Source organism: Meleagris gallopavo, chromosome 6, assembly GCF_905368555.1.
Source record: "Meleagris gallopavo chromosome 6, MGAL_WU_HG_1.1, whole genome shotgun sequence".
NCBI classification, from domain to species: domain Eukaryota; kingdom Metazoa; phylum Chordata; class Aves; order Galliformes; family Phasianidae; genus Meleagris; species Meleagris gallopavo.
In genome coordinates, this window is record NC_139409.1 from 18,620,015 (window position 1) to 18,643,548 (window position 23,534).

The 23,534-nt window shown below is 36.1% G+C and overlaps 1 protein-coding gene across 4 annotated transcripts in view; it reads right to left on the bottom strand.

The window, feature by feature from the left end:
- Positions 1-13,441: 13,441 nt before the first annotated feature.
- The window catches only part of MALRD1 (MAM and LDL receptor class A domain containing 1), a 208,446-nt gene continuing 198,353 nt past the window's right edge, over positions 13,442-23,534 (bottom strand). For all 4 annotated transcript variants that reach the window (XM_085227299.1, XM_085227300.1, XM_085227298.1 and 1 more), the window contains 3 exons: positions 18,070-18,145; positions 16,677-16,733; positions 13,442-16,361 (listed from right to left, as the gene is read on the bottom strand). In XM_085227299.1, the coding sequence (XP_085083425.1) occupies positions 16,245-16,361; positions 16,677-16,733; positions 18,070-18,145 (250 nt within the window). In that variant the 3' untranslated portion in view covers positions 13,442-16,244. The remainder of the gene's footprint in view (positions 16,362-16,676; positions 16,734-18,069; positions 18,146-23,534) is intronic.

Genomic DNA, 23,534 nt, shown 5'->3' on the forward strand with positions numbered 1-23,534 from the left:
TGAATTTGCATTTACAGTTGTGCTACAGGCAATCGTGCCTGCGTGTAAGAAACAGAATATAACCAGCACCATCTTCCTCTGTGACTGAGCAGTATCTAGCAAATTACTTAGCTTCCCAGCTGCACAGAGAAGACCTAGATAATTCTAGGGTCATAAATAATACTTAGCCTGCCTGCATCAGTCCATACAGAGACAAGATTGAAGACGTGGCCTTTATGTGGCAAGCAGTACACAGCTCGATGCTATGAGTATCACGGATCGAGGCTGCACGTAAACCCCAGTGCCCTGCAGCCAGTTTGACACCGAGATTCACCTCCCTCTCTTTGGAGCTCTGCTGATAGCTGAGAAGGGCCCAGGAAGGTGAGTAGAGTCACTGCTGGGAATCTGGCTGAGGCAGTGAGTTTCACATGGTCGAAGTGAGGTGTTAGAACTGTGAATTCAAAGCGCTGCCCAGCTGGCAGCTGCTTTTGACTCTCCCAGTTCAAAGGAGGAGCACAGTGGTTTAGCTGAATCACTAAAGGGCCATGCAAATCTCAGATGGAAAACATGAAGCAGAAAGGTAGCTTTCTCATTAAGTAGGGAAATAGAAGCTACACCGCAACCTTAAGCAAGCCTTTGTTTTTTTTCCTTGTTCCCAGCTGGAAGAGCACAGAGTCTGTCTCTCTGTTTGATTTCCTGGGGCAGGTGCTGAGGTTCCCTTCTTGGCTAAGTCACAGCCAAGAGGCATCACTGCCAAATTCCCTGTAACTCCGTGCACACTGCTATATGCAAATGCATGAGTTTGCATAATTGTGATTAATTAGGATGTGCCTGTATGCTGTCTCTAAGAGCTGTGTGGTTAATGCTAGTGCAGCTTTGTTCAGTGAAGCTTTCTGCTTATCTCTAGGACAGCAGCATGACAAACCTCCCACATGAACTGCTTTGCGCTTCTGCCTCAATCTATGGCTATGGAGTGCTTCCTAGGGGTATAAAGAGACAGTTCAGATTCATGGCATGGTAGCCACTGGAACTCAGTCTCATTATCTTTTGTAGTGATAAAGCGCCTATGGCTGAGGGGAAAAAAAATTAAAGAGAAACATTTCAGCAAGCAAGACAACATAAAACAGAATAACGTCTGAGGTTACACAAGAAGTTTAATTCAAGCCAGTTTTAATTCCTGTTTGAACTCTGTAACAATTTTAAGAGTATGATGTTTTGTAGGGTTTTTTGTTGTTGTTGTTGTTGTTTTGTTTTGTTTTTTTTAAGCAACCTTCCAAAATGAGAAAACAAAAAGCTTCAGCTAAAGTGGAATTATCTGAACTGGAGATGGTTCCCACAGACCTTCAATTTATATGCCTTTGCAACAACATTGACACAGGCAGCAGCAATACTGTGCCAAGCAACGCCTGTGCCTGCTTGTGACCAGAAGCTCTAGGGACATTGCTCAGCTTTGACAACCACAAGGCAGCAAAGCCCAAAACAGGATCAGGGAGTTCTAAGTCCCATCCTTGAAACTCCAGCAGAGGTTGTGGCTGAGAACCTCATTCATCATGTTCGGTACAGTGACAGCTACAGGACCTAAGGACAGAGAAGAACCAGAGAGCACCCTGATAGCTTGTCATAGGGCTGACTTTAATGGTATAGTGCTGATCAGCAGGCTATGCTAACACTGTAGGAGAACTGCAAGATGCTCAAGGATGACACAGAAGAGAAAGCAAACATAAAAATAAAAGTGAAAGAACAGAAAAAAATGACCCAATTTTACTAGTGCTATGTGTCTGGCACTGCAGTGGGTTATGCAACAGGTAAGACACCTTTATCCTGTCTTGTATTTTATATTCTCATCTCCCTGTCTCCACAATACAAGTTCATGTCTCACAATACAATTTTTTTTTTTTTTTCTTTTAAATGTTGACCTTTCCTCTTTCCTTTCTGCCTGCCTTTTCATCAAACATGTAAGTCCTGCTTTTGTTCTGGCGCAACATACATCTATGTGGTATTTGCATAGCTTAGACAAGCACACAAGTCCTATTAGGCAGCATGTGCTCTTCTTGAAAAGCAGTGTAGGATTTTGCTGTATTAACACTTTGTGGTGTTAGAGTTCTATTTTTCCCTGCATCACTGTTGTCTACCCAACTTCTGCTAAGTTCTTGGCAAGGAGAAATATTGAAGAGTCTTTCTCCGACAACAAACAAATCGGCAAGTCTTCCTAGCTGGTGCAACCTGGTTAAAGACCACAAATTCATGCTCAAGTCCATGTCTTTTTCTCTGTGCAGTTTTAATAAACAGGAAATTTACACTATACACGTTGGAAGAGATTTTCTCAATTCCAAAGAGGGGAGGATGAATTTTCAGTTGCAATGCAGCTCTTTCGTTCCTTGGTCCTCTCTGGTCTCTGCTTCTCTGTTCATCTGAGCTCTGCAAGAGTTTCCTGGTTTCCACATACCTGCAGAACCTGAATTTCACACAGGAATGGCATATGTACGCCCTGAAACCTGCTTCAAAAGCATGTCAGCAGCTTTCATCCCTGGCCTAGGTTTTCTAAGACCACACCAAGGTGGCAAGCAGGGACATGGCCAATTAAAGTCACAAAGGCAGTGGCGTCAGCCAGCAGAGAGTGAAATTTGTCAGAGACATTTTTTTTAAAACTGGTTCCACTGGACTGGACTGAATCACCTTCTATACAGAGCCGGGCCAAATACCTTAGCATATTTTCCCATATGTTCTGATAGAGAAAATGAGTAATACACATTTGGCGTGTAGGAACACAGCAAATATGCAAAATGCCACTGTGACACATGCTGATAGCAGGCTTACAGAGAGAATACATCGTCAGAGAAAAGTATAACACAGCAGGCTTCTTCCTTCCACTTGTGGCAATATTTCCTTTGCCAGAAAAGTCTCCAAGAAGTAGAAAACTCTAGAAACAGTCAGAGGCTAAAGCAGATCAGTGTTTTCTTTTGTCTTATTTTGAAGTGGTCACTACTTGGATTTTGCAGATTGAAAAGTAATTCTATAGTGGTTCCTGTCTCTCAGAAACAAGAATTATTTCACTGCAGGTAAGCATACTCTTCTTCTAAGCAATAGGCTTGCCCAAAGCAGTAACCCCTACTTTCAAACAGCAGCCACTCCTCTTTGCAGTGAGGTTTCCCTGATCTGATCTTCCCCTGAGCAGCTTAGCCCCTGTATAAACATCCAGGTGTGAGTCTTTGCTTCCACATACACCATGGAACCTGGTCACATGCCTAATAAGAGAAATGATGAGCTACAGTCCAGAGAAGGATGGCACGATGATTTTTCCACATCGGAAATCCATGCCAGCTAAGTGTTCATCATGACACTTCGATCTCCAAGTTTAAGCCCTCCCCATGGTGCAAAAGCAGATTCTTGGTAAACTGTAGCTGTAGTCTTGACAACCTCTTTGGATGTCTAGACTGTGGAGAGAGACAATTACATCCTCTTTTAATCTCAATGGCAACAATTCAACATCCTCAACATGTTTACCTCAGGATGACCCTATTTATGTTGCTTGTTCTTGTGGTACTGCATGCACCTAATGCTGTCAAAAACGTGGAGGAGAAAGTGATTCTGGATACAAATGTTATATTTTATTAACGTCAATACATCTGATAAGTGCTAGATGACATAGAGCCCCTGTAAAGACTTCAGTATGGACCTAGAGATTAAGGAGTTTAATTAGCATTTACAGCTAGTATTTATCTTTTAACTGTCTTGAAAACATTAACATTTGCAGAAGGGCTATTTAATTAATGTTAATTGAAGAACACTAAATCCCAGAGATAAGTGCAAGAAATGTCCAGTGTTGCTGCATTTACTTAATGCAAGATAAAGAACAGGGGAAGAGAAGACCAAGTTACTACAGCCATCTTAACACAGTCTTACAAGATAATGGAAGTAGAAAAAGAGATCTAAAATGGGAAGGAAAGGAGGCTTCTGCTTAATTTCAAATTGTATATAAACTCAAAAGTTTCTCTAAAACAAGCCAGACATAAAAACCAAAGACTCTAACATGCCAGGTCTGCCTCATGCTAGCTGCAAGCATCAAAGTTGCTCTCCTAAATCAAGAAAAATTAAATAATTTTATTTCTAGTTCACAATGAACACTACATACAAAAAAGCAGACTATGCATATACAGATTGGAAACAAAAAGTTTTTTTTCGAAAGGAAAACAGAAAATAGCATCTTAAAATACCGCTGTTTGAATGCTAGAAAACAAAAGAAGAGGCTGTAGTTTATTAAACTTAGAAGCAGTTAGTTTTTAGGGACAGAGGATATGTGAAAATAACTGAAGCCTAACTCATGAAGTCTTAGCTCATCTGCAGTTTCGCCTCAGCCCACATTACTGTCTTGGCACCAAGTAGCTATTTAATAATACAGGGCAAGCAAATTATGCAAAATAAATATTTATCTCGTGTTCCTTTCTATAAAGAATAATAAGTCCATAAAGCTGATACCCTTGCATAAAGTCTGAGGATTTTACCATAAATTAACCTTATTTGTTATTTTGGTGAAAATTTCCACCACTGCCTCAAAAAGGCAGGTCATTCAGCATCACAAATCACTCTGTTCTGTAAATGAAATTCCTCTCCTTTATAATCCATCATCCATTTCTTTCCTTTTCTGTATTTTCTTTGTATCTCCCTTTACCTTTTTCTTCCTTCCATAAAGAATGATGCTTTGAAGCACAAGAAGTTAGAAACTGTAGACTGCAAATATGTCTGTGTCAAACATACTTAAATAATAAAGAGATTGTAAGTCTTTAAAGTGAATTGCTTTTAGAAGTTTGACAGTAGACTAGTTCCCCCCAAATGTTTTTCAAAGCATGCTACCTACTACAGTTAAAAAAAAAATAATCATGTTACATGCTGAAATCCACCCCTCCCACCCCCCTCTGTTTCTTAGGAAGGAAAAACAGCACATTTATCTAAATTCTGTAGAGAGGTACTAGAAGCCTCTATGTAAAAGAGCTTCTTGTCAACAAGAAACATGTTAGATATTTTCAGTATGACATAAGAGATGAATTAGGTGAGTACAGATGAACGTGTGTTCAGACAAATATCTTACTACTCAGATGTCTTGTGGTAACTACAACATGGATTGCTCCTCTCCCCCTACCCCCACAAGAAAAAAAAAAAAAAAAAGTAGATACTAACTTTTAGCAACAGAGATAAGCAGTGTAGATTGCTATCCTCAGCTCTGTCAAGGGCTACCTGAAAGGATCTCCTTCAGCCAACCATTTCCTTGGAAGATTGGACAGGAACCTTGGGCTGCCTTCAGTGCTGTTCTCCCATTCCCTTGCACTAATTTAAGTAGCTCTTAAAGATCTCCCTGTAGCAAGAAAAGTTCGTTTCCAATAATTTTTCAGACTTAGTGTTTGCTGAAATCTGCACATCCATCAGAATTTTTGAACCTTCCTGATATTCCTCTTCTCGCAGAAAAAAAAGCTATGATGTACAACAGTGGGTACTTAACTCAGAATTGTCCCAAAGGATGGAATAGTAATTGCTAGTATGTCTGATCTGTGCTATGCAGTTCTCTACCTGTTTTTCTTTATTTTGTATTGCTCTGTCTGTAACATTCACATCTTTCTCCTCATAAACTTTGCAGTACAATGGGTATTCATGTGAAGTGTGTAATGGATTGTGTTCCTGCATGTGGTAAATTGTTTTTGACCTAAGATCAATCATTGTTCTTAACAACTCTGATAGCAGTTATTTAAGAACCATATATAAGCTCATGCATTAAAAAAAGTCCAGGAACTAGATTGCTGTAATGAACTCAAGGGAATATTCATGGACAAGAGGGTGAACAGAAGTTAAGCAGTGACCCTGAAGTAACAGTACATAACAGCTTTCAGCTCCAGTATACTGAGTACAAAGAAACAAATTGATTTTTTTTTTTTAAAGCTTTGAGAATTAAGCCAACCACAGTAAAAGTGTTTTACTACACAACTGGAAAAAGTAAACTGCCACAAGAGCTATTTGAATAAAAACAACACCACTATAGATACAAATCAAAACTGCTTTCCACAGTTCAAGTGTTTCATCACCAGGATCAGCGTTTCCTCATCATTTCAGTGGTGCAACTGATAGCAGAATTTGGCTTGGCCTGGAACTCAGGACAGTGTGACAGCACAGTGTAGATTGTTGTTGGAAAAAATGCTGAAGAGAGACTTCTGAGGTGAGAAAAAAACAAACTGAACATTTTTTTCTTACCTAAATCAAGAAAAAACATAAATATAAGCTTAAAAGCAGTCATTAAAGCCTAAACTCGCTTTAAAAATATATAAAATAATTCAGGATGGATACCAAAAGCAAACATCAGTGTTGAAAACATGTTCTGTGGATGTCTGCATAACAATCCCTCCCTACCCACACACATAACACAAAAAGCCTCTGAATGTTATTGAGTAACTTAGAATTCAGCACAGATTATTTCTATAAGTCTTTTGATCTCAGAGTCACCATTTCACATCTTGCAGGTAAAACCATACATTACTTCATCCTTTCCTCCAGGATACAATCTGCGCTAGCTTACTGTTGTCTCCTACCACGAGCAAGGTATTGCCTCCCTAGGGCTACTAAATCCTTCCAACCACAAGAGACATCTATTATTCCCCACCTCTACCACTTTCCCACAGGCTGAATTGCAGTCTTTTATAACAGCTGCCCCTCATTAGTTTCTTAGTGGAAGGGAAAGAGGGAGAAGAGCAGGTTGGATATTATCAGCACTTCTTCTGTTGTATGAAGTGTTTATTCTTCATGACAGTCTTTGATAATTCCAACTGATGGTGAGAAGTTTCTAACTGTCTGACAAAAGTAACCTGAAAAGTTATATAATTTCACTCATGTTCTATATAAAGACCTACCTATGGCTGAAATATTAAAGTAGCAAGAAAAGAGGTCTTACAAAGGCATCCTTTGTCTGACCTATGTGGGTACTGTTGCCAGTAGTCATTTCTTGCTATCAGATACAACCATCTTTACACCTGTGCAGATCACAAAGAAGCATGTTTGAATTTCAGGGAGAAAAGTGTAGTAAAATATTTACTAAAGAGAATTTCAGCTATCAATTTTTTTTGGCCATTGCCCTGAAATATCAATGATAAAAGATCTCATTCTACTTTTTGATTGATTACTGTAGTTATGAAAACAAAGCAATTTCCCCAGATCTCAGCCAAATTGATCATGTATTTAAAAAGCTGTCAGAAAAGTAATTGCATTTTAAAGTGTAAAAGCGTGTGCAAATTTCTTCTATCTGTGAAAGTTATTATATATGTACTCTAAGTTTAGAAACAGAACAAGAAGAATATATCTATCAATGATAAAAAAGAATCCTTTTTTTTTTTCTGAGTACTTTTAAGACATTTTGGTTTTAAAAAGGGCATCAAATGTACCATTTAGGAGAGCTGTTCCTTATACAGTATCATACAGTTAGGTTCCAATCCCCTTTTTTACCATTATGAACTAATTAACATAAGAAAAAATATCTGGCTACTCAACACTGAAGGTGAATAATGATACTTTCTGGACACTGTAAGAAAATCTTCAATTAAGAATATTGCTAGCACAGTATCTCCAAATACATTTTAAAAAATTATAACTGGATGCAGTCTTGTCTTAGGTGAGATCTTTAACCTCTGCAGAAATCACTCCAAAATTTGGTGGACTGTATATAATACATTAAATTAACTCTGCTTATTAATGCAATCTGCACATCTGTACTGTACTAATAAATAGATGTAAAAATACATACATCATCTTATCTACATTCTCATTTGCAGATATTAGCATCCCCATGTTATTTATTCCAGCAACAAAGACACATCTTTAAGTTACAAGTGTTAGGGAAAAAATATGATGTCATTTATTACTACTCAGATAAATCTTTGTTCAGCTGTGTCTGCTGATGATGTTAGCTGAGGACAGCAGTTTTATAGACGATGAGAATCAAGGGAAAGTGGTCTTTCACTGGTTTGTGGTCTTTTGCAGACGTTAGGCTCAAAGGAGCCAAAGCAAAGCACTGTGGTTACTGTTTCAGCATCTTGTACGTACAGACCCTAGTGTATGGTCAGCTCAGTCAGGACCCAAGACCACTTGAAAAAAAAATGCACTTTTTCCATGAAAGAAAGAGTGTATATACCATAAGCCCAGAAAATTCAACTCTGTGCTTCTTCTGTGGGCTTGGACAAACCCTTTCAGTGCAGACTCATGATTAGCATCCCAGTGGAGCAGGGGTATGCAAAGGGCGAGACACTGCGCTGGTGAATGTCTGGGGGAAATTCACCAACTAAATGTCCCTGTAAGGAAAACAAAGTAAGCCGGGCACAGACGAAGATGCAATCTAATTGGTAGACCACTCAGGAGAAGCAGTCAGGCCAACTGCTGAGAAATCCTGAGAAGGAAGAGAACAGAGCCATGTAGCACATGGCTACATGCTTATTTACTGAACCAAATAACAAAATTTGGTTTCATAGCACAGATATTCTTTCCTAGAGAGATATATATATACATATATATTTTTTTATAACAAACTCATTCTCTTTAAGTCCGTTATGGTGACTGGGAGACTGGTCCTGGCTCCTGAGAAGACACATTTTCTTTCAAGGGATCACTAATGAAAATGTATGAAGGCTAAGAACCAGAAATCAAGCCCCCTTTCAGGGATCTGAGACTGAAAGATGAGCTGGAGAGCAGTATCTGTGTCATTAGGTTAGCTCAGACACCTAGTGCTAAAGGCAGTAAAGAGGTAAATTACAGCAGTGAAATTTAAGGATGTTTTCCAGTAAAGCTTAAACAATTACTTTCACCAGATGCTTAAAAGTTAGATGGGTGCTTAAAAATTTCAGTTACTCCCTTCTGTAGAACCGGTCTGAATTTTTTCATTTAATTATTTCTCTTCATAACTAAAACTTGCATGGATAATTATTTTATAGATATTAATGGGAAGTTGACAGGCATGCCAGCTTTTAGGGGATTAGTTAAACTTGCCAATATTTATCCATTGCTACTAACAGAAAGTTAATTTCATAAAAGAACAGTGTAGAATTTTGTGTTTCTGAGCTTGCGCATTAATATTTTCTCATTAATGCCACTCTTATTACAGAACACTTTTGACATTTAAGAATATCCATTGTCATCCATTTACATCATCACCAATTAGAGTATGATATCTTTTTAGAAAAGTACTTTTGTCAACCCATGTTGATCCCAATCATACAAAAAAAAACAAACAACAACATGGCTATGCTTGTCTTAAACCATTTGTATAACCTCATTTATTATAGGACTGCTCTGGAATTACCAGTGTATTTAAAATGGTGCATGAGCTATCTACTTTGTTGGAATAGGGTTGGTGGAAGGCTTGATGGATGATTCACTGGTATTTTTGTGTTAGTTTCAAAACTAGTATACCTACTCCTTTTGATTAATTGCAAATACATTGTGCAGAAATACAGCACAGACTGGGTCATTGAATGTGTAATTATATGTTGCAGATAACTTCATGATCTATTTCTATTGTTCTTTAAGGTCTGCCATTAGTGTTTAACAGCAACAATGTGAAGCATTACTTTATGTTGAAACATTATAGAGAAAATCTTATGGCATAACAAAATAATTAAAAGAAAATAACATTAAATAAATAGTAATCAAACAAAATATTTCTTTTCATTAGGCTACCGCTTGAAATTGCATTTAACATGCACCCCAAAATAAAATTTAAAATGCATATTGGTATAAAATACATACATATAACTCATAAAATGCACAAATGTAAGCGTGAACAGCAAATAGTTCTACATTATGCATAAATGAAATTTAAACCAGCTAATTTACAATTTAGATCCTTAGGACATGAATTATACAGAAAGCTGTTGAACATATACAGATTGAATTTGTCCTCTCAAACATTGCTGCCTAAATCTAGCCACCAGACAAGGTACCTTTAGCAACAGTGGCATTTTGTTTTCTCCTTTTTAAATTTAATCAGTAAGGTTAAAAGTTCCCAATGTGCAATTCACTATCAACATTACTGAAATAAAATATTTTGGGCATTTCCTTTGGGCCGTTTACCATTGTTTTACTGGATTGGAAATTACAGCAATTTGACTGGTATGTCTATTAATCTGTGTTTTTTCCCCTTAGCTATTGAAAGCAAGCATTGTTGTGTCTGTACTGCAGCAGAAGTGGTTTTAAAATTGAAAACTTGCACATTTGCTTTCTGCTCACACAATGATCTGGTTTGATACAGAGTTCTGTTGGCTGCTGCGTAAAGTAGCGAGTGCTATCATCAAAAAAGTATGGCTCTAAGGGAATAGTGATATGTCTTTGTTAAACTTAAAGGCTGTCTATGTGATTTACAGTGCTGGCAGTATCAAACATGTCACGTGGGTGTCAGAGAAGGATATTGTGATATACAGGCTCCTCCTATAAATCTGTTTTGTGTCCTACATAAAGCATTTAATATTTTAACATAAAGGAAATGGAAAAGTGGCATGGTGTTCCCTTTCTGGTGGCACTCTACTACTTCTGTAGTTAATAATTTCACAGTATAAAATACAGACATACCAATATTTTCTCACTAATCACACATTATTAAATGAATGTTGTGAAACCCGAAGCAAATTATATAAAAGGGTTAAATGTAGGAGAATTTATGTAGACTATTTTTTCTTTTTTTCTCAAACATTTTTGATGAATTTGAATTCACTAGTTAAGAGAGTCATTAAATATGTTTTTGTGTGTTCTATAGCATTGTGGATCTTTGCAACAATCCTGGCACTTTGGACATGTGTTTGCATGAATTTTAAACCCCAAACTAAAGCAGTCTGTCATGATTCCTGTCTCTACAAACCACATCTATTGCAAAAGCAAAAAAACAAGCAACCCAAAAAGCTGAATAAAGCAGATAAACAGGAAGTGCAGAAAAATTTAATTCCTTTTCTCTTCCAGATATTTGTGCTTAGGTTTTAAAGTACCTTGGAGGTTACTCCTTTATCCTTATGATTTACTTCATGTCACTAGAGATTTTGCATATAAGCTCAGGGTAGCACATAACCCTGAGAGTCCTACTTACCTCTGCATTTACTGCACGATTCATCATGTTGTTACAATGAACAAAGCCCCATTTTACAAGAAAAAAAAGCACTTTATTATTCATTCCCAGAAAACACTTTACATGAATCATGCTGAATACTTTAACTACTAATGTAGCTATAATACACAGTTTCATCATAGGCCAATTGTAATGTAGTGCTTATTAATGTCCACTTCTTGCTAACATATCCATGTGAATACCAAATAGATTACTAATGTTAATGTTCTCAATACACCATGTTTCTGAAGTAACCATACCTTACTGCTCACTTAATCGTATTCAGAGTCTTAGCTATCAAAATTATAATAATGTTGACTAAAGCTTTGCAAATTCACATGCCATATATAACATAAAATACTTTTCACAGAATTATACTGTTTTATGAACAGCATAAAATTTTTGAATAAAGAAAAATGAGTGACTTGAAAAAGTAGGACTCAAAGACTGAAAAGAAGAATAAAATGAAAACAGCTTTCTTTGGAGGAGAATATTTATAACAGCCTCTAAATTATTTAGAGTTAGCATCCCAAACTTTTAAAACATGCAAAAAATATTAAAACACTACATTCTCACTTTTTTTTTGTTCTCTGTAGCTGTATGCTAATCACTGTGCTGAGTGCAAATTGACATTTTCTTGCCATTATGATCAATCAAAGTCTTTGTTCTAGGAATGATCACATAATTAAACAGAAGATTAAAGAATTCCCATGAATAATTTGTGCTCATTTCTCTCTGTTATACCCATTTAACCCAGTCGAGCATGCCTGCTGACTTGTCTCAGACTCTTATTTTCATTGGAAAAGTAGAATACCCACCCGCCCTTGTAGCTGATAATGATTTTTGTTTCATGCTATTGCTTAAACATTTCTGAGAACTTAACCAGTTCTTCTCCAAAGCATATTCTATTGACCTTGCTCAAAAACAAAATGACAAATGAACTGCTTTTATGAAGAAATGTTAAAAAGGAGAGATATACATTTGAAAAAATGGATTTTTCTCTAGTTCTTACAGTAATATATGTTGGGAATCAAATATGTTTTGGTTTGTGATCCATAGAAGGCCAGAGGACAGCATCACAACATGATCTATTTTAGTTCATCCTGTACATTTCATTCTGACTTCTTGAACACTCAGTCAGAAATGTTATGTTCTTGGATACCGTCTAGGGTCTTCTCTTATAATCTATGGTTCTTTTTAGAAGTAATATGGACAAAAAGAAGGGCACCCAAGAAAGGCACCATCAGCAAATACACAGAATGCATTGGTGGGAACTTCATTTACAATTACAGTGGCCAATGGATACAGGAATATGAAATGAGATAGCAGTACAAAGCACTGATGTTAAGTCTAAAACAATTCAACCAATGAGACCAGTGGGAAGCTCAGAGCAAGCTCCAAGCCCCTCTTTACTGGCAAGGAGGAGAGCACATAGCCACCAGTTTGCACTTAAAGTTTCTTAAGGTAAAGAGGAGTTAAGATCTTTCTCCCCTTCCCCATGATTTTCAAAATTGCAAAGAAGTGGTCAATGACAAATGGCAAGGCAAGCACTGGAACAGGCTGCAAAGATGATAATCCTTTCTAAGCAGACTTCTAGTTCCCTGCAGGATGGAACAGCTAAGCCAGAAGCATTACTTTGTGTTTGAAAAAAAATTACTGGACCATCACAAGTTATTAGAACATCAAGGTCAGGATCTGGTTATTTGTGTACAAAACATGTTTGTCGAAATGAATCATAACTATACTTTGTTTTGATGAATTTATCAAAATCAAGGGACTATGTTCTCTACCACTCTGATATTCAGGGAGCTAAAACAACTCTAAAAGGCACGTACCGACCACATTGCAGGAGGCGTTAAGTTTTGTTAAAAGTTTTGTCTTGCAATTTATTTCTTCTGTTATCTTGAATCATTAGTGTACAAACAAGTTTAAACTAGAATAAATACACAATTCATCATCTGGCTAAAATAACCAACTTCAAAATACTCCAGGAAAACAAGCCTCTGTTGGAAGCAATTCACTTTTACTATGCGGAATTTACAACATTAGCAGCATGAGTATAAAGAGGCTATTTAGTCAAGGACTATTATCGACTAGGAGAAGTAAGAAACCTATGCATAAATATTTAAGAAATTATTTGTCCTTGACATTCTCTTTAGATATTAAGAAGTCAAATTGTAGCAAGGGTGAATGAAAATATGAATTCTACTGCTTTGGTTCAAAGTACTTCCAGGTTTCCAAAAATGAAACAAAAACTAATTTTCATCTCTAAGCAAACATTTCATTGTTGGGCTGTTATTCAGCTGTTAGATGTAAGACCATTACTGTTCAATGGATACGAGTGACTCTTTTGTTGTGAAAAATTATTGAAGCTCAGGAAGATGAAAACTCTGAATGTTAACAATTTCTTCAAAAATATTCTATATAGGTAGAAAAGAAAAATAATCTGGTAAAAGACCAATAATTTGTTTTTTCTCTTGCTTCAGAAATAATAGAGCATAGTGACAATCTCTCAGGAAACAGCTGCTGATGAGGAATATAATATTCTTTGAATTATTTCATAAGTTCTTTATCATATGCTTCTATATACAACATTAAAATATGAGTAAAATTAATAATATATATATTTTGTTTCATAAAGGATAATGTGATAAATTCTGGCAATACTGATTTTTTCCTTGTTACTAATGTAATTTTTTTTTTTATTATTATTATTTTTTTTTTTAACAGAAAGACATAAGAGGACACAATGCTTGGAGATTTAAAGACAATGGTATAACCAGCATTTAAGTGTTTAATGAAAGCACTGTCTGTCTATTGCAGAATAAATGGAAATTTGACTGCATGGGTTTGATCTTGTAGGAATGTTCAATGCCTGTTTATGATGGTGAAAACAATCATTTCACACAGATTTAATCAAAATATCAGAGAGTTCGGGAGCTGGAGGCACCTGGCACTTTGCTGTGTTATGTCTTTCCTCTGTAGAGCAACTTAACAAGTATAGTGAGCAAGTTCCATATTTCTGTCTTATTAATCATTGCAAAAGGAAAACAGCATGAGTTACTGTGGTTCCTTATTAAAAAACCTCCATGAATACCTTTATGGTTTTGGTCTACCTTTTACTTCCAACTAAATTTGGCATTAAGGCAGGTGTGTGACCGCCAGGTGTGATGCTCTGACTGTCTTCATTAAAATCAGCAGAGGAGCAGGAAATAGCAGTCCAGTTTCAGGGTACAGAGTGGGAGAAGTAGCAGTGTGCTGCCAGCTGGCCAACCAGCAAATGTGCAGCAGCTGATGAGCACTCGTGCTCCTCTGAGCCAGGCATAGTGGCTAATGCTTCTTGTTTTTTGGCTGTTGTTAGGACACTTTAGGGGAACAAGGTCATGACACAGCTTTAAGGTAGGTAGGCTATAGAGCCTGGTGAAGAAGTGAGGAGTTTACAGAAGAGAGAGGTAAGTGAAATGTGGTTTTACAATGCAGCACAAAGTCATCACCTATCACTTACCAGTAATAGGACTTTAGGGAATCACATGGACTTAAGTCAGGGGATGGTCAGGTTGAGTCTTAGGAAAAAGTTCTTCATCAGTGGGTGGTTAGACCCTGGAACAGCTCCCCAGGGCAGAGGTCATAGCACAAAGCTGCTGATGTTCAAGAAGCATTTGAATAATGCTCTCAGACATAGGGTCTGAATTTTGCATGGTCCTTTGTGGAGCCAGGGGCTGGACTAGATGACCCTTGTGAGTCTCTTCCAATTTGAGATATTCTGTGATTCTAAGCATATTGTCAGAATGGTGTGAAGAGGATGATGGAGAGGTATCAATAAGAATCATGCTTTGTTACTTCTGCTACCCAGGAAACATCATGTCATTTATGTAAGAAAAAAAAATTGAAAAGTATTTCTGTGGTCCCAGGTACAGAGCTCTGAGGTTCCACTGTATTATTAAGAAAACGTGAAAGACGAACAAGACAACAACAACACACCCAAAACCAAGAAGTCCCATGCATTATGGAATGAAGCCAGCCTTCAGCATGCTCTTCTGTGGGGAGACTGAAAAGTCAAATAAATGTCAAGCATTTCAATATTACCTGAACTAACAGAGATAATGTCTGCATCCAAAAAGCTTATTTTATCTGAAAAATCTGAAGTAGTTTTGTATCTTTTAAGCTTTCCACTAGGTTTAAAATTAAGTAGACTGTTAAAATGTAGTCATGTAGGCACTGCAGAAACATTTAAGCCTTCAAACTGAAAATGACCACTAGATAATTCTAGTGGGCATTATGGAAGATGACATATATTCAAGTTATTTAAAGAGTAAGCTATATCTTATACTGCAGAGGATGATATTCAAATTCAGGAGATGAACTAGAATTCCCGCCATGTAGTCTTGTGAGGACATAAGTTGCAGCTATGTGGGAGGTCAGCTTACTTGGCAGAAATAAGCTACCTGAATATACTAGTTGCTATCTTCTGTCAACCACTAAGCTATGTACATTGGTAGCACTGTGGTAACCACTGTAGATCTGACCAGAATGGAATTTGGTCAGATGTGGCTTTCAAGGTTAATAATAAATCTACTTTTAAAAAATAAGGGTATATACCATTGTATCACATTGCTGAATTACATACTGAGCAGATACTCAAATTTGTGACCATTTTGATTTATCTCGATATGTTTCTAATTACACAAAGACTTTTCTTTTACTTCTGCCCCTTGGAACACTAAAACAGCCATTTAAAATCTATTTCTAATATAGAATTGCAGAAATATTTAAGTCATCATTTCCCAAATAATAGATATAGAATTATGATTATTAGACTTCAGGAATCTGGATTTGATTAAACATTTTATTAACATAGTGGCATTTGAATTGTCCAAATGTAAAATGAATTCATAGTTGTAATTACTAATCAATTTCTGCACCAACAGAAGTAGGAAAGAGTAGATATATATAAATTTGGCTTTCTATATTTTTCTACATATGCTTATTGATTCAATTTTTAATGTAATATTACTTTCTGAACATAATTATTCTAATAAAAGATTTATTCTGTGGAGTGTTATTCATATTGCAAATGCTGCAGGATCATAGCATACTTTCAGATTTTGGAACAAATCTTCAGACAAAGAGTCATATGTCATCTACAATATTAATCCCATTTTCTGTCTATTTTCAAGGAACTGCATAATTTCTCCATGTCTCCTGATGGCTCACCGTAGAGAGGATTTGAAAAAGAGGTAGTATTCTCACCTTCATTAAATGGATACTAAAAATAAAAAAGAACAAAATTTAAAAAAACAAATAATTTAATTAGTTAGAATGCATCTGTCTAACTGGAAATTTTTGAATTATTGTATGATATAACAAATAGCTACAGTAAACAGCATTAATGAAATTACTATTATGAGGATCTTGGCAACCAATCTAGCCCTATTATCTTCCTAAGATACTAGCACCTTCCAGAACGGCTAGTATTTTTAACAGCACTTTAAGTGAGTGTTTTCTCTTTCCACTGCTACAGCATTTTACTTAAAAGGCCAACACACACCCTACTTTAGAAGAGAAATGTATTATTACATACCTCATGCCATGGAGAAACACTGACTTGAACAGCAGGTGAAGTAGTGTATCCACGAGACTGTAAAGAGACACAGCAGCTTCAGAACAATTTTTTTTGAACTGCAAATGATAGTCAGAAAATATCCTTCCATGTGGCTGTCAGACTAACACACTCTGTGAATGCCAATAGACAACTGTAAGACAATGCTAGGCTTGCATAGTTTCAGTGTTCAGAAAAGTTCAGAAAGATCTGTTCTTTCTTTATGAAACTTAGATGCCCACAAGTGCACCACTTATGTGTATTCAGCTGGAGATAAGAGATGTTGTTCAGTTTTTACAATATGTTTTGATTTGTGATATATCATTCAGATTTAAGGTTCACCAGACACAAACAAAATTCACAACTCTTGCTTTTCATTTCAGAGGAAGAATTAGTAAATACGTATCTTCACAATCTTAAAGAGAAGAGAGGAAAATTTGGTACAACACTGTGCTTCAATCACAGTGCCTGTAGCTGCCTTCTCTGAAAATCTCTCCCCTGGCACTGTGCTTCTCTTTTTCAACTTACTATTAAAATAAGACTGTCAGGAGTATATTTTAAATGCAATACAAATATCCTGATAAATTGTATGTTACTGAGATGGGAATGTTTCCTACTTGGAAATTTATTATTTCCAGTGATACATAACACAGAAAGCTGTATTTTAAGTCAAGTACATTTCTCTTGTGAAATTTAAAATATAAATTATAGCTACCACTCTGTTGTTATAGCTAAATCTTGTCTTGAATTCTTTTCCTACGCTATGTTCACATTTAGATATATACTTTATTCACAGACTTCTTCTTTACCCTAGGAGTCTCTCAATTATGATCAACAAGTAGCATTAGGGAAAAACGTGACCAAGGAGCAGACACTGTATAGACTTATTAGATTACTTTCAAAATGAATTTTACAATGATGTAAATAGTAATGCACATTTTCTTAAATTTAACTGAATGTGTGAAGACAACTTGAGCGCCTCTGTGTGCGATGCTTCGTTGCTGTTGTTTTTTATTTTTTTCCCTGAAGTAAAAGGAGACGAATCCCAGTGATAATTCTCTTTGATATATCTGGCTAAAAACTTCATCTAAAATTGTTTAGTTTTTTTTCTTTTTCTTTTTCTTTTTTCTCAGATTCAGCAGCCCACAGACAGTATTAGTTACAAACATCAAGATGTTCTCAGAATTGGGTTAATTTTAAATCTGCTATACACTGAAAAAGCACTGGAACTGATCTGATGCAGCAGTTTTTAAGTCTTTAATTTTATTAAATAACAATCATTGGTGAGTTATGCTATTTGTCTTAGTGGGAAACCTATTTGAGGGCTACAAACTCACACATTTTTGAATAGATAGAACCAGCTGTTGCTGCTTACCTTTCCTTTTCCAGATGAACTAAGATCTTCATACAATGGATTGACAAATGAAGTATTTATGGTTTCCTCTACTTTCCTTAAAAAGTCAAACAAAAAACAATAAAATCCTCCAAAACCACACAGGTTCTCAAAGAATTAGATAATTTCAGGATGAAAAAGACTTTCTAAAAAGTGAAAAAAATTTGCATGGCTAAATATATTCTCAATTCAACTCTACTAAAGGGAATGAAAATGTATTTCTTCCATATAAGTGTGATATTAAAAAAAATATTTTTCATTTGTTTCTGTTAAAAAATATATATGCTTGGATATGCATAGAGCTATTAAGTGTTCATAAAATGCAGGCATTGTGCTATACATTAGATTAAACAAGATATTAGCTAAAAAGTTGCATTGCTTTAATGTGCCTGGACTTTTAAAATTAATGCAGGGAAAGCATTTTAGGCTATTTATATAATCAGAAATAGCTTTACTATTGTAAGTATTTTTCATACTTTTTTTCTGGAAAATCAAGGATATTCTAAGAATCCCTGAAGACACCAGATTGTAAAAGTTTCATGAATGGATGTAATGCCTTAAGCAATTTAAAATAGACAAGTAGGAGAAACTGTGGGTCTTCTGTTCATTACCTCACCTAGAAGTTAAACATATGCTTTCCCAACAGAGGCCTTCTCACATTTCACTTTTTTTTTTTTCTACCTATGTCTGAAGTTTTTTTTTCCATATAGATGACTTCTGAAAAGATGCATTTAGCTTTTTTTCCCCACTGGTGCTTTTAGGACTAAAAATATCTCTCCCATTGAACTTTGGCAATTTGTGCAAGGAATATACATTACGTACACGTCTTCACACATACAAAAAATGCTGTTTGTACAATATTCTGAAATAAAGAACTGTCTAAAACTAATATTCAATTACAGTGGTTAAGACATGGATTTTCTTCTATTAAAAAAGTAGTGCTATTCCAAAGCTGCTCCTACAGGTGCTTTAAGTGCTCTCTCCTTATTAACTTCCATCCAGTGTTACAGCACTGAAGGAACAAGAGAAACCACCATGGAGCAGCGATGAAGACATAGATGATGGAGTGGTTAGGAAGGGAAGCTGCTGATTCTCAGTGAGAGCCAGGGGCAAAATACACTGCATGATTTCTTTAGCAAAGAACTGAAATCAGAATAGATGCTCAGGAAAACTATATAGGTAGTCTACAGAAATATATCCCCTTATGAGTTAAATCTGTGCAAGAAAGGTTGCAAACTAAAACAGATATGTATCCTTAAAATCTTTCACAACAAGACTGTCAGAAAGCAATTCCTTCCAATGTCAATATCATAATTCTTTTTGATTTCCTGTCACAACAATGTGGAGAGCTGAATACTTGAACCTATTGGTTTGCTCATGTGGCTTTAATCATAGAGTTAATTATTCTTGGCATTCTGATGCTGTTAGTTAGTTTAGTGAAGCTATAATACCAGGTTATTTATATGCATCTGGGTGCATATTTGCATACTAATTCTCCCAAATAAAGTCCATAAAACTTATAGAGAATTGATTTTTTTACTCTAAAATTACCCTTTAGTTCACAAAACCTGAGACTAGAAGAAAACTCAAATAAGACTTTTTCAAGAAACTTGGCTGTGCTTGTAAGTTTGTGCCTGAAGGGCCAGATTTGCATGCCTTTATTTTGGTATCTCATTCAGACATCATAAACCATATGTATGGGCTAAGATCATGATATGGAAATAAGGTTCTGCTTGAGTTAGTGAAGACACTTACAAAGGGCAAATCACACAGTTTACAGTGGGAACCAACCAATGTGCCAATAAGAAATTATAAGGGTAGGGATGGTTCTGATTTTTGTTCCTCAAAGAAGTTAAGACATTTTTACATATTTGAGCAAGAGCATTCCAAGTTCCTAGCTGTATCCTGAGGGCAGAAAGGAGACTGAACACAGATCTCTAGCGTCTTCTGCAAGTCCACTAACCAGCAGACTGCCATGCAAAACTGAGGTCACAAAAATGTGTTGGCTGTGTTCTCCAACATCTCTCTGTATTTTGTGCTGAAATTGGTCCATCTTATGTGTGTGAGGTTTTCTTAAGCATAGTAATTCAGACTTCCTCAGGTTATCCAGCATATTTCAGATGTCTTTACAGCTTAGGCCTGAATCACAAAAGAGCTTATGCAGTCAGGCATCTAATGGGAATTTAAGGGGCACTGGTTGTTTTTATGCAACTCAGATTTATATGAAGCGAAGAACAGGCTTTACAAACTGATCTGCTTTCAAGGAACTTAATGACAAAGTAGTGCTTTGGATTTCATATTAACTTGCATAACATAAGTCACATATGTGTTACCACTATACAAGAAGGGCAAGGGTAACCCATCGCTCACAAAAATTATGGTTCAGAATAACTAATAAATTTGAAATGTAGAAAAATTAGAAAACCGTAAGTGCCAAGTCAAGGAGAATGTACCAAACAGGGAATAACAATAATTAAAAAAGCCAAGCATATGGTGTTTTAGAAAAGGAGAACAGCAACAAACATGGGTAAAGCAGTTCAGAAAGAACTGTGTTTTCTAACATAACCATATATACCACAATAGGAAAGGAATAATCATCATGGGATGTAGACCAGGTCACATGGGTAATGGTTTTGCTAAACACATCTGCATCTCCTAGTAAAAAAACTGCTGCCTTCTCTTAGGTTTTTCCATATAACTTCAGCCATATGGGAGAAGGTTATCTACTCCACAAAATGTCTGCCTGTGTAGAAAGGGACTGCTCAGAAACATCATGTTTTCTAATGGAAAAGTATAGAATATGGATTTCATTGGTTCGGAGACAAAACTGAGAATTCTCTACTTTTCAATATACTTCTCAATTGAAAATCAAGTATTTCTGTTTGTCAGTGCACAACTTTGAAGGAAATACAGTACAAGAAGAATGTTTATCATCAGGCTCACATAAGAATAAATTCCTAATGGACTAAAGAGTGAATTAAAATTAAGATGATCATTAAAATAACCCCTTAAAATAATTCTTTATAGAGGTTTCAAAGCTTCTGCTCTAAATAGTAACTGTAACTCAAGATCTCAATTTCCAAATCATCCTTGAAATCTTTTAAGCTAAATTTACGTTTGCAAAAGTACAATATATTTTCTGTATCACATAGAAGAAAAGGAGGACAGGATGCAAGGAAGGCAGCCACTCTAAAAGTTCAATTTAGAATCACTTTAAAAGTTGCTTTGTTGCTTGATTAGCTTATTAATATGCTGCCTGGGCTTTCTAGGTCCACATCTTATATATATTGAGTCATTTAGGAAACTTTATATACATACATATATATTTGGTCAGTTCTTTGAATCTTGATACTGAAGCCTGCAGAACAAGATTTCCTCTGTTCTTTCAACATGCCACTTCCAGTTTCTTTGCTTGTTTTTCTACGTGTGTTAGCCATGAGATATACATATCAGTAAAGAGTTCTTATTATAGCAATAGTTTTAATGCTTCAGAAAAAAAATATTCTACAGAAGAGGGAATGGATTAGGATAGCAACATTAGACTAATAAAACAGCTCCCAAACAACAGATACGGCTGCTGCTTCACAATTTTTTTTCTTTTTCTCCAAAACTATATCATTTTCTCTCCTTTTACAAGAAGAGTATATTTTTCCCCTCTAGTTCACAAGCCAAAAAGAGCTCAAAGAATGTAATTATATTGTCATTTTGTTAACCACTTTGGGATATAGGAACAGAAGCACAGCCACCTCAGGCAGTTCTTGAAATGCCCTTAGCGAACCTCCTCTGGAATACACTATTCATTTCTCCACACCAAACTTTCAGAAAGATGTGGTCTAATTGGAGAGGGTCTTGGGGACAGCAACTGGGAATGATCATTTTTGTAAGTAACCCTTAACCATAAAGAGAGGCTGAAAACTTAGCTTACAGAAAGCTAAACACTGTAGGGAAGTACAAAAAAGTTCAAGTGTATATAACAAGCTTTTTGCAGGGAGGAGGGGAATGTTTATTTATGTATCTCCACGATGAATAGGACAAGAACTAATGACCTTACATTGCAGAAAGACATCTTGACAGTTTGGAAAAGACCTCTCTTTCTACTTGCAGTACCAAGATTGTCCTAAGAGGCCATCAAATCCATGTTACCTGAGTTCCTTAAGTGCAAATGTAGAAGAGTCATATTTGAATCTTTCCTGTGGCAAGATGAAGAATTACATTTATTGGCCCTGGTTTCCCCTGAGTTTCTATCATTCTAAAATATTTTGTCTGAGCTCCTCAGTTTTTCAGTCTCTTGTCTATACGGTAAGATATATTATTTATATGCTTCGAAACTTTTGCATTTTGTAATAATTTTAATTGATAGGACTGATAACTGAGGCAATAGCTATGTTTCTACATAGCTTAGCTAGAAGGAAAGTATTTGATTTTCACTTTTTGTCTTTTGTTCTTGAAAATAAAATGAAGCATGAGAGGGCAGATGTATTAAATGGAAGTCAAAATGCAGTTTTTCTTCTATTCAGTCAATAGGGACAGATGCCACTGGAGAAGTGAGGCAATTGGCAGCCTTCCCTTCTGAACCAGAACATATCATCTCTGGAGCATGAACAAGAATGTGAGAAACATACATACTTCCTCCAATTTGAGAATTCTCTACAAAAAATTTCACATATATACACCTGGGAGCTGAGAAGTTGCTTGCATATCTCAATGCAATTCTAGTAGATTTTACTTCATTCTACTAATGAAGTAGACTGCTGCCAAGTTCTGTGGCAGGCTGCTTTTGTCCATTAGTAAATAAATAAAATGACTTCCAGTAACTCCCACTTAGACTCTGATGAATTTCAAACTTGAAGGTCAGAGATGAAATTATTGCTAAGGAAGGAGGAGTGAAAAAAGTGAGAGAAGAGCATGTTGTCTGGATTGGTGGGAGAGCTTATATCACTATCAGTCTTTCCAGTGAAGAAAAAGAAGGATGATAAGAAACTCTCAGGTACTCACTGCTTAATTGGGACAACTTCTAAAAGCAGCATGTGTTTAAGGACTCTCCAGTGTACTCCTATTGCCTTATAGCTGGCTTGCTACTGAAAAGATTATTTCTGTGGAATCTGAAACTTTTCCTTTAGCTTTTGTGCACATTCTTGTGCTATTTCATTTGAGGCATAGGTAGATCTGCATTAAATTTAAAAATGCGCTGAGACCTAACAAATTCTGTTAGTGTGCTTCTTTGAGGAGCAGCTACAAATTGTTTTTTTGTTTTGTATTTGTTGTTTTATAGCAGGACAGAAAAAAGGAGACCCTTAGAGAAATTGTTAAAAAATAGTTAAATAGCAAAACATTTTTTTCAGAAGGCAGTAAATATGGGCCTAAGTGTGAAAAAGCTTCCCTGTGAAAGAGAGAGCCGACACTTTAAAGTATTGAGTTCCTCTAATGCCTAATGCACTTGAGAAAAC